The sequence below is a fragment of the Scomber scombrus genome, chromosome 16 (genome assembly GCF_963691925.1).
Source record: "Scomber scombrus chromosome 16, fScoSco1.1, whole genome shotgun sequence".
NCBI lineage: Eukaryota > Metazoa > Chordata > Actinopteri > Scombriformes > Scombridae > Scomber > Scomber scombrus.
The window spans coordinates 28,897,288-28,909,861 of NC_084985.1; the positions used below are offsets into that span (position 1 = coordinate 28,897,288).

General features: G+C 37.8%; 1 protein-coding gene across 1 annotated transcript in view; it reads left to right on the forward strand.

Annotated features, from left to right (window-relative positions):
- bag6l (BCL2 associated athanogene 6, like) overlaps nt 1-8,728 on the forward strand; it is a 30,645-nt gene extending 21,917 nt beyond the window's left edge. Inside the window, exons 17-25 of the mRNA XM_062435839.1 lie at nt 1,188-1,241; nt 1,343-1,445; nt 2,669-2,793; nt 3,112-3,246; nt 3,729-3,791; nt 4,644-4,841; nt 5,261-5,368; nt 6,315-6,461; nt 6,813-8,728. Coding sequence (XP_062291823.1) covers nt 1,188-1,241; nt 1,343-1,445; nt 2,669-2,793; nt 3,112-3,246; nt 3,729-3,791; nt 4,644-4,841; nt 5,261-5,368; nt 6,315-6,461; nt 6,813-6,911 — 1,032 coding nt within the window. The 3' untranslated portion in view covers nt 6,912-8,728. The remainder of the gene's footprint in view (nt 1-1,187; nt 1,242-1,342; nt 1,446-2,668; nt 2,794-3,111; nt 3,247-3,728; nt 3,792-4,643; nt 4,842-5,260; nt 5,369-6,314; nt 6,462-6,812) is intronic.
- Nucleotides 8,729-12,574: the final 3,846 nt, after the last annotated feature.

Sequence of the window (12,574 nt, forward strand, 5' to 3'; positions counted from 1 at the left end):
ACACCACTTAGACATTTTTGCCAAAATAAAATGGATTAAAAGCATAAATTTGATGCTGGGTCCACAAAAAAAGAATGTGTGCAAGTTATTCATACGTTTATTTTCACATTTTAACACTTTAAATTTGACTAAACCACATGGACACAAACACATTAGTGTCACATCATTGACCCATCTACGCTTTGGTATTGCCTTTCATAATAATCTATTGGCCTTATGGGCTCAATACCTGGAACGTGAAGGATAATGTGTTGTAGTGGGTGTGGAGCCTGTCAGGTCTAAAGTGGGGTAAAAAACACAGGCAAAAACAGGCAGTAGTGTTGTTGAATTAAGATAGCTACATATCAAATCCTAGTTAGGATTAACCGGTTGCTCACATCAGCATGTGTTTCCAGGTATTGGTGAGCACAAATAAAGCTTTTTGTGTCTCCAGAGGGAGCTGTGTGAAATCTGAGCCTGAAGATTACAAGTTTGAAAATGACGAAAATCTGGGTGTGTGGAGTTAGAAACAAGTGAGGTTAGCAGACCTCCGTAACCCCTTCATCATCTCTGCTGAAGGCTAGCTGCGCCAGGCTACATTACTCACTACGAGCATAACACCTGAATCTTCCACCCAAATGTCAGCAGTTGAGTTGCATTTGAAGCGCATTTATGTTAAGTGAAGTCAATTTTATCACAAATCACAAATTAGCCTCGGGGGGCTTTATAGTCTGTACAGCAATAGACAGCAACATCCTCTGTCCTTAGACCATCGATTCCAAAAAGGAAAAGAAAGACATAATACAGCATTGAATAAGATAACACAATTCTAATGATACATACAAGAATGTGATGAAAAGGAGATGACAGGCAGCTACCATGTGCCACCACAACAGAATCAGACCTGAGTCACTATCAGTAGTTACTTCAGAACTCAGCAATGAATACATTCTCTGAACATTGTATTTGGGTTGCTATTTTTCTGTTATCTTTCAAATAAAAGTTACAGAAACTGTAAAGCTATATTACATTGGTAAGGACACAAGAAAACAAGTTTCACTTTAGTACTGTGCACATGTTCTTGTCCAGTATCACATGAGTGTTGACACCTGAGCAGAGTGATTAATGCTAGATGCTGTTGTTCACTGTATAGATGTGTTGGTTACATTTTTCACAGTAAAGACTTTAACACATTGTTGTGCGTGCAGACAGCAGCTGAGGACCTCATCAACGGTCTGGAGGAGTACATAGCAGAGAGCTTTGTAAGAACAGCCCCTCTCACACACACACAGCCCTCACCCACAGTACTACAGTGTGTTAGATATGCAGTGATAGACATAACTAAGTTGTGTGTTGTGTCTAGGCCACAGTGACAGTGCAGGAGGGAGTGGACATCGTTCAGACCAATCTTTCATTCCTGAGACAGCAGTTCACACAGATGGCCTCACATGTCCTGCGCTGCAACGGTAAGCTCAGTTACAGTTTATATCCAGTCCCAAAATAAACTAGTCAACAAACATGGTGATCTTAAAAGTAACTGTATTCATATACGCAGAGCTGAATTATGTTTCAATAAGTTGTTCACAATATCATGTGTTGTTAGAGTTTCTGCAACAGTTTCTCTCATGATGTGACTGTTGCACCAGCTGGCTACATGTCTGTGTATTAGTACACAGCTGGGTTCAGACTGTGGTATAAAGACTGAAAGAAACAGCTACCAACATTTCTAAAGCTCACTAATGAACATGTTTAATCTGGTTTGTTTTATGTGTACACAAACAGAAATATAAAATGCTGCTTTTGTGTCATGCTCTGTCTTTATTGAAGTTCAGGTATGGACTGAGAGAGAAATGCACATTTTGTTCCACCTTTTTAACGTCATAAATAAGTATTATTAAAGTTGTTGATAAGGTTCCTATTTGATATCATATCAGTCTACTTTAACCTTCATACAATCACAATAATAACCTGAGTGGCACTGCTCACTATATGTGTATCACTATATTTTTTAATTTGCATTCCCGCCAACTGCATGTATGAAAAACAAATGTCTACCAAAACACTTGTAACAGCATGTGAGCTTAAAAGAGTCCAAACAACATAAAACAACACCCATGTCTGACTGACAAAAGGCAACACTTTAACAGATACATGAAGCCAGTGTTTCATGTCTGATGGGCTTTATTCTTCATGGTAACAGTCTCCCAGACTGGGCCAGTGACCAGTACTGGGCCTCAGAACATTTACTACCAGGCTGCAAGGACACTAAATGATGATAATACAACTTTATAGACTATTATCAGCTAATTTTGCAGTAATTATTTTTTCCTGTCATTTGTAGGTCATAAATGGGAAAGGTATTCCGTCACCCATCATCATTACCTTTCAGCAGTCAGTCGCACATGCAGACTGTGTGAGGACACTGAGAAATAGAGAGGTCTGTAGTTCTAAATGTAGTCATTAAACACAGACCAAATAAGATGTCAGTGTTTAGTTTCTATGCTCAGTGTGTCTGAAACAAAATAGTTAATACAAAACAGTCCATGCTGCAAAAAGGTCGGTAACCCCTGGTGAAGAGAATTCTATGGGCATGTACACATTTGTAGCCATAGTACTTTGTGTGTTTAACTTTGATATGAAGATGAGATCTGAGTCAGTAGTTTTGTGTCTTGTGTTTTTCTTGTTTCAGATCATACATTTGGTCCCCGTCTGCTGTTACTGTGCACTCAGGGCCTTTTTGAGTGTCTGGCTCTCAACCTGTACTGTCTCAGAGGAGAGCAGAGAGCTCTGACTGCTGTCATCAACCACCGCATTGTTAGTATACTTTCCCTCGACTAGAAAAGCGCTATATAAGTACAGTCCTTTATATAAGTACAGTCCATTATATAAGTACAGTCCATTATATAAGTACAGTCCATTATATAAGTACAGTCCATTTACTTGCTATCTTTTATAACCGGGGTCATGTTGTACTCATGTAGTGACTGTAGTGTCCTGGACAAAAGTTTTTGAACCATTATGAACATTTGATCATATGAAATATCCAGACACAATATAAACACCTGTACAGCTGTATGTTAAGTCATGTTTCTTTGTGTGCGTGTGCATGTGTGTGCCTGTGTGTGAGTGCAGAGGAGGATGTCTGCAGAAGTCAATCCCAGTCTGGTTAACTGGTTGACCAGTATGATGTTTATGAGGCTGCGGGTCATACTGGAACACAACCCAGTCACTGAGGATCAAATCCAGCACTATGTCATCTATGCACAGGTAAGAAACACTAATGTCAGTAAGCAGGCCTGGCCTAAGTAAGCAGGCCTGGCAACATCTGCTGTTCAATCAGTGAATCACATCTCTGTGCTAAACTAGTTTGTCATTGATTTTAATTAAGTGGCAACAAGAAGGTTAGCTTGTTATTTTACAACAGAATGTATTATGCACTAATATAACAGACTGAACAAGTCATTGCTATATGAAACAGAAGGAGGTACGACTATAAGTAATTTTGATGATCTTGACCAAGTGATTTAGGTAAATCAATTGTCTATAAAAAGCCAGTTTGTAAATCAAAGTAGATTTGATGTGTTAGTCATAGTGTAAACTGATCAAAGTGATTGAATGTGATCACAAAGATAAAAGACAAACAAACTTAGTGTGTGGAACACTTCATTCAGTAAACACCATAAATACATGATATTTTAACCGTTTCTTAGTGAAGAGTACACATTAATGTTGCAGTGATGCTGTTTCAGGCTGAGTTGAACCAGCGGACGGAGGCTAACATTGAACAGTCATCAGAGAGTCAGAGTGTGGAGGTGAGTGTCTTCATGTCATGCTAACATACAGTGGTCAAACCTCAGTACATCTCAGAGCAACAATGTGTTAAAGGAAGGCTATTTGCACATGTTCATATGTAATCAATTTATGGATCATTTCAATAAACCAATGAATTATACAAATTGATTGGTTCAATTGAGTGATATTGATAAATTGACAGATTTAGCACTTGCTTTTCATGAACACTCTGGTGTTGTGTATCTGTGCTTACATGTCCATCACACAGATGATGAGAGATAAAGCTCAGAGATGGAACAGAAAACTCTGGTTGAGTACCTCAATAGTCTTAACATGAGAAACTCAAATTCCTCATTTTCAGTAGTAGAGGTCTGTAATTTCTGGTGCGTATCAGCGATGGATGATTTTAGGTTTCAGATTTTGTAATAATAGAATAACTACTTACAGTAGAAGGAAGGGTTAGAGGATAAGACTGGCACTTTTCTATATTTTGCTTGCTGTCAGCAAATAACTGTAATCCTCTGGACCAAGGAAAATGTCTCCCAGTGCAGCGGTGTGGCTCACTGACATGTTTTTAATATTTTTTTGACAATAACAGAGGTCTACAGCACAGAGGAATAACATATAGCAGGCCTTGGAGGCACACACAACATTTTAAGTAAAACAGATGACACATGAGATTTGTTGACAATAAAAAAAAGAAAATAGCCAGCCACATCCTTTAAAACTAATAATGACAGCTCCTTTTGCTCATAAGGATGAGGCCTAATTACATGTTAGTCCTGTCAGTTCATTTACAAACCAACTTTTTCTCCTCTGCAGTACAAATGTAAATGAGTGTAATAGTAATAGTAACTCTTCTCGTCTTTCAGATGGATGAGACTTTGTCTCCTGCTGCAGCCACCACAGCAGAGGAGGCCATGGCATCATCAGGTGACAGTGGAGAGAGGGAAGCATCTCCTACAGAGACCACACCCTCATCAGGGGACACTCAGCGTCCTGCAAGGGCCCCAACAGGACGTGAAGGAGTGGCCCCTGAGGTGGAGCCATGGGCAGCAGCTGTTCCGCCTGTAATGAATCTATAGGGTTTTGTTTTTTTTAGTAGTGTTCCATCTCAGTTTCACCAAAGTCTTTACAGCACTAATTTGTCAATCTCTGACTTATGTCATCTGTTTACATGGAGGCGAACATTCCTGAGATTTAATGATCTGCATAATTTCCACCCCTTAAATGTCCATGACAGGTGATCTTTTCCACTCCAGTTGGGAACAAGTTTCACTCACAAAAATGTTCCCAGGGACTAAAAAGCAGAATTTCCTTGTCAGATATCAGTGGATAAAACAATAACAAATGTATCAGTTAGGAAATATGAATCCATCAGAGCAGCACTGTTCTGTGACAGAAACAAAGATTTTGGTATTATATTTAAACTCCAAATACATTCAGATTTCAGTTTGTTGGATTATGACTTATAAATGTTTTATGTCAGGAATGGGTTCCCATCATCAGGCATGATATGCTGTCTCAGAGGAAGATCAAAGCCCAGCCGCAACTGTCTGATGCCTACCTGCATGGGATGCCTGCTAAAAGGAGGAAGGTGAGCAGTGTAGTTTAAGTGTTTAGTTAACACAAGAGAGAGGAAGGCTACCAACCTTTCTCTGAGCTCCTGTCCTCAGAGTGGAGTTATCAGAGTTGAGCTCTGTGTTTTCTGTTAATCTGCTAAATATTTTCTCGATTCATTGTATGGTCTACAAGACACCAGAAACTAGTGACAAATGTTATCATCATTTCCTACAGTCCAAGGTGGTATCACCTGACCATCAGTCCAAACTCCATTCTATTTGCTACAATGTAAGACCAAATAGGCATCAAATTCTCACATTTAAGAAGCTATAACCATCAACTTTATGGCATTTTTGCTTGAAAAGGGACTTTTTTTTTTCATTTGTCTATCGACTAATAATTGCAACTTTAAAAAATGGACTATTGGATTGATTGTTTACTTCAGGTTTTTATTTTTAATGGAACAGAGTTGTTAGAAGGAGGAGCAATGCTAGCAGTTTCCCTTCTTTGCAAAACTAGGCAGAACAGAAGCTGGACTTCTGTCTGTACTGGATGCACAGAGATGAAGCTAATATCTATCTGAAACATGTTCTGTAAGAAGGCAGATATGTGGACAATCTGAAATGTCTCCCTATAAAGCCCTGAAAACGTCAACTAGTATATTCTCTATGGCTAATAAATAAGCAAAGATCACATTTAAAGTTATTATTTTTTATAATATTTATAAGTCACATCTCAGCTGATCAGCTTCACCAGGACTGTTAGGGTGTATTTTGATCAGATTTGATTGGCAACAGAAACAACCCACTAGTGTCATCAGCTTTTGATTCAAATGTTGCTAAATCCCAGTTAGTGTTGGTGTGACATTTTACCAACTGAGTCCCGTCCACTTCAAACAATGAGTACAATATTTCCAAAAACACAAATCTCTCCTGATGTAACCACAACTTTTGGCTGTGACAGTATGTTTGTGTTTTCAGACGACGCAGTGTGAAGGACCACACCTTTCCCTGTCAGAGGCTGTGAGTCGAGCTGCACGCTCTGCAGGAGTCCTGCCAGTCACTGCTCTACACAGCCTGCAGGGGGAGCTGGAGAGACCAGACCTGCAGGAAGCATATGCTAAACAGGTAGAGCAATTGACCTTCTTTATACATTACTTACAGGGTGAGGAATGATTCATCTGTGAGTTATGCTGATAACAGTGCACAGTTACTTTGAAATAAAGGCAGCAGAGTGGAGGGTGGAAACACAAAAGACATGAAAACACTGAAAACAGGGGACAATTCAATCATTTGAATTTTTTATAGCTTCATTACAATGAAATGCGAAGTTTTAAATGTTAAATAGAATTTAGTAGTCATAAGGGGTACTAAGCTTGTGACCGACACCTCGGCCCTGAAATAAATAGATTTTACTAGCTAGTAACTAGTTTTAATATAGAGGTCATTGTGTTAGTTTTCTCTCTCTCCTTCTGCCAGGTTAAAAGTGACATCAAAGAGCGTGTGAAAGAAGATCTGGACTACAACTCCGAGCGATTCCCCAACACACACGAAGCTTTCTCAATAGAAGACTCCTAGTCCTCACAGAGGAGTAAGGTCCAGAAGGGGATTTGCACACACTACATGCAACAGCATGGAACCATGTCACATGTAGTGTGGTAACATCCCATTCCAAACATGACCTGAAAGGAGTACACTGAATCATTCTTCCTCTGACATCACCTGGTGTAATGTGGTAACAATGGAAAAACCCTTCATGGCACATGGTTTAAAGATTGTGAGCTACTTGAGTTTTCTCATGCTTTTACATTCCCTCTATTTCCTGAGAAACTAAGATGGAGTCAGTCAGTGAGGCACTGAATATGAGAGAGATGATCTGACACCAGTAGGTCATTACAGAAGAGGAAAAATAAAGAACTGGATTAATGATTAGTATTGTGAGAATGATGTCAGTTCCATTTGTATTCGGAAGTCGGAAATTTCACCCCGACACCCCTGAAGTCGAATTTCTGACTCGGAAAGTCCTCACCAGCCCCGGCCTCAAAATCCCGGATTGCTGCCCTGCGCATCACAAGGGTGAAAGTTGTAGTAATATTCTGTTTATTAGCACTTCTGTCTTATTTGTGTCTCACTAAATCAGTCACACAGCACTGTTCAACTTCTATCTGTGGACATGTTGCTACACTGTATGCACAAAATATAGCGTAATGCATTTTTATCAAATGGTATTGCTATTAATGGCTAACAATAGCTAACCTGGCTAGAACTGGTTTTCTGACTACTTGAACTAGAACACTTGAGACTCTGTGTGACATCATTCCTTGTTCCAACTTCTAACTTCCAAGTTAAATGGAAAGCTGCTTATATGCAGAATTAGACTGTCAGTGTTTTCCTGTAGTCCAAATTATGATAATGACACAATCTTTTGAGAAAAAACTCAAAATACCAGAGAAAATTGTCCAGCTTAGATATCTTCATTGATGAAATCCTCTTGTCTGAAGGAGTCTGAACATCGTATATGACAAGACTTGAAAATTAAGTTTTAATATTATGAGAAAAAAGTAACGATGAGAGTAGTGATGTTTAAAAAAAAAAAAAAAAAAAGCCCATATAATGTTACGAAGAAATAATTCATGAGAATTAAAAATTGTCATATTGTTGCAAACAAAATGTTGCAACACATCATGTAGCAAAAAATGTCAGAACCTTATGAAAATAGTCAATGTTATGAATAAATATGTGTAAAATTACGAAACTCAAAATGTTACAAGAAAGTTAAAAAATACTGTAAATAATACTGTAGATAAAACTGTAAGTTTACAAGCTAATTTGTACTACATCAAGAATAAAGTCCTAATATGAGAACAAATATGTTTGTGTGACAGTGACAGCAACATGGACAGCCAGAAAAAGTTCAAAAATGCACATGAAATGTAATCTACCTAATTTATATTCTCATGACTTTTTCTCATTAACATGAATTTATTATTGCAAAAAGACAACATTTTTCTTCAAATATTGTGATTATCCTCAAAAGCTGATATTTTCCCATTAGTGGTCCAGATACTCATTGAGCAGTTATATCATAATGTTCTGTGTCCAGCTAAACTGTAAATGAGTGCAAATTGTACACAGTAAATGAACAGTGAGTGTCAATCCAGTGACTAGTGTTATCACCATAAATCAAAGATGATTAGTTCATGTTTGTATTTTAGGGCATTATCTGGCTCACTGATGTTGTCTTTAATTACAGTATAGTTTATATATTTAGTATAAAACTGTCACTGCCTGGATGAGGCCGTGCTGATGGTAGAAGTGTGTGATGTTTGTTAGAGGTTTGTCAAACTGAATGGTCGGTCTATGAGCATTACTGAAATAAATAACTTCTAAATTGTTTCTGAGTTCCTTTATTTTCAAAGAATCTTCTCAACATGAAAGTTATTTCATATATTAGCAGTAATATAATAATATAGCCAAAATATTCTGGTGTGAGGACAGATCGGGACTGAGCTTCACAAAATGAACAATTTACATCAATATTAGTTTTCTTTATGTTTTGTGTTCTGTTATTAATACAGTAATACCCTTCTATATACACTTCCATCTGTAGATCAGGGCTGATTCTAGGGTCAGACCTTTAGGGGGCCTCAGCCCCTAATGAGAATTTGACAAACAATGCCCTGTAAGTGTTCAGACCTCCTGCTAAATTACTCATTTCAGTGGATAACATAAATTATAAAAATAAATATTAATACATAGTAGAGTGGTCTACTATGATGAATAATAATAATGGTTCAGAATAAACAATCACAGATTTCTACAGAAAGGACCTTAAGATAGTTATTGAACCCTGACGGAAACACAATATTAATGACAGAACTCCAAAATACATTAAACCTGTTCAAATAAAACCATTTAAACCTGTAGCACAAGTGTTTGTCCCATTTCTAACAGACAGGCACGCAAGATAATTAAAGTTGTATAAAATAATTTTTAGGGAAAAAAATCCAATAATTATTTATTGTTTTTTTTAGGGGTGCTGAGATCCCCCCCCCCAAAGATGCTTGAGCACCCCCAAAAAGGGTTTTGGCTTGCTGGCTCTATTACTATATAACTTTCATGTTGAGAAGATTCTGTATGTATATGTATATATATATGTATATATATATATGTATATATGTATATATGTATATGTATATATATATATATGTATGTATATATATATGTGTATATATATGTGTGTGTATATATATATATGTATATATATATACATGTATATATATGTATATATATACATGTATATATATATGTGTATATATATATGTGTATATATATATATGTGTATATACAGTGCCCATAAAAAGTATTCACCCCCTTGGATGTTTTCCACTTTTATTGCTTTTATAAATTGAATCATGGTCAGTATAATTTGGCTTAAAAAAATAAATAATTTACCCCCAAAAAAACTCTTTAATGCCAAAGTGAAAACCGATTTCTACAAAGTAATGTCAATTAATTCAAAATATATAATGTAAAATAAGTGATTGTATAAATATTCACCCCCTTCAAGTCAGTATTTAGTAGATGCACCTTTCGCCTCAATCACAGCACTGAGTCTGTGTGGATAGGTCTCAATCAGGCTTGCACATCTGGACACTGCAATTTTACTCCATTCTTCTTTGCAAAACTGCTCAAACTCTGTCAGGTAGCTCAGGGATCAGGTGTGAACAGCCCTTTTCAAGTCCAGCAACACATTCTCTATTAGATTGAGGTCTGGGCTTTGACTCTGCCACTCCAGAACATTCACCTTGTTGCCTTTAAACCATTTCTGTGTAGCTTTCACTGTATGCTTCAGGTCATCGTCTGGAAAATAAATCTTCTTCCAAGTAATAGTTCTCTTTCAGACTGAATCAGATTGTCCTCCAGGATGTCTCTATAATTTGCTGTATTCATTTTACTCTCTACCTTTACAAGCCTTCTAGGGCCTGCTGCTGGAATGATGCTGCCACCACCATGCTTCACAGTGGGGATGGTGTGTTTGTGGTCATGTGCAGTCTGATGCCAAAAAGCTCCATTTTGGTCTCATCAGACCAGAGAACCTTCTTCCAGTTGACCTTGGAGTCTCCCACATGCCTTTGGGTGAAGTCTAGTCAAGATTGAATCTGAGTTTGGAGCACCCTAGTGGTTGAGTGGTTGTAGTGCATGCCACATAATCGCAGCGTCCCTGGTTTGTATCCGGCCAGAGACCTACTGTATGCTGCAGGTCATTCTCTTCTCTCTCTCTCCCTGTTTCCCATCTCAGCTGCTGAAGCTTTGAACTCTTTCAGAGTAGTCATAGGTGTGTTGGTGGCCTCCCTCACCAGTCTCCTTCTTACATGGTCACTCAGTTTGTGAGGACGGCCTGCTCTCAGATATACACATGTGCCATACTCCTTCCATTTCTTAATGATGGATTTAACTGAACTCCAGGGGATGTTCTGTGACTTGGAAATGTTTTTGTATCCATCCCCTCACTTCTACTTTTCAATAACCTTTTCTTGGAGTTTCTTAGAGGTTTGTTTTGTCTTCATGGTGTAATCATAGTAGTCAGAGTACTGATTAACCAGTGACTGGACCTTCCAGACACAGGTGTCTTTATACTACAATCACTTGAGACACATTCACTGTACTCAGGTGATCTCTCTTTCACTATTTGTGAATTAGGTCAGTCACTTTAAAGGGGGTGAATATTTATACAATCACTTAATTGACAATTTTTTTTTTTTTAAATAATTGACATTACTTTGTAGAAATCTGTTTTCACTTTGACATGTATTTTTCTTAATTCTTTTTTTAAAGCCAATTTATATCCACCATAATTCCATTTATAAAAGCAATAAAGGGATATATATATATATATATATATATATATATATATACTGTATACACACATATATATACATATACACACACACACACACATATATATATATATATATATGTGTGTGTGTGTGTATATGTATATATATGTGTGTATACAGTGTGCAAAAAGGTTTAGGCACTTAAGTTTAATGAAAACATCAGCATGGACATTTTCAAAAAGGTGTTTCCAGATGTGCTGCCCAAGCTCCCCTGCAGAAGTTCAAAGAAGTGGGCATTGTTGAGAACTAGAAATGAGTGCAACAGACAGAAGACACATCAAGCTGACTCCCCAATAATTCTTTGTTGAGATTGTATTCATTCAAAAACTCAGTGACTTAATAGAAAATATCATCTGAAGAAGGGGGCCTATATACCACTATTATGTTAAAAGACATTTGTTGGGACAACATATCTTAACTTATTACCCACACTCTAGACCACATGTCAACATTTGATGCTGTCTCTTCCATCAGGTCTATCTTGTCTAAAACATTGGTATCTGGGCACCATGAATATACTCTGTTTAAACCATGTCATGTCATTTCAGTCAGACACAGAAAGTCCAGATTTGTGTCAGACAGAAGATGTTAGCAGATTGCTCTCTGATGTTAAAATGTTCATCAAATAGCCCCGTCGGTTTGAAAATAGAATTTTTGAATGGTTGACAGTTTTGGAAGATTTTGAATAACCTCTGTTTCCTCAGTGCAGGGTTTTGACACACAGCGGTGTCAGCAGCACATTTTCAGAGAGAGACAGTGGACCTATAGTCCGGTGGCAAAAAGTGAATTGTTCAGTTCAGTTCAGTTGCTTTTATTTTCCCCTAAGGGAAACTTGGCTGCAGACAGGTTAAAAAAAATAGACAACTATCAAAAACATAAGACATGTATCACATCTAAAACAAGACAGACAAATCACAAGCAACAATCAGGACTGGCTGAATTGAAACCACTAAGAAAAGAATGTAAAACTGTGATTCAGTATTGCGTTATTATCTCTGGGGACAAAATGAGTCACGACGTTAGCTGGAGGCAAAACAGGTAAGCTTGAGGCGAACACCTGCCAAAATGCCGTCTTGCTGTGTTTTTGGTGCCAAAACCGTAAAAGCGAAAACACAAAGTTCACAAATATCTATTCTTGGGGAGATAGAAGGGGCGAACGGAGAGAGACAGCAGTTCGATGTTGGCAGTGCATATGGATTCCCTCACCACCACCACCGCTGGTTAATGTAAACACAGACGCCCTCCCCCGTGGCATGATTGAGACATCATGCCTGGTGTTAAAGTTTAGTCTGTAAAGGGAGCAGTCTGGCTCAGAAAGTTGGTGCTCATTCATGATGGGAG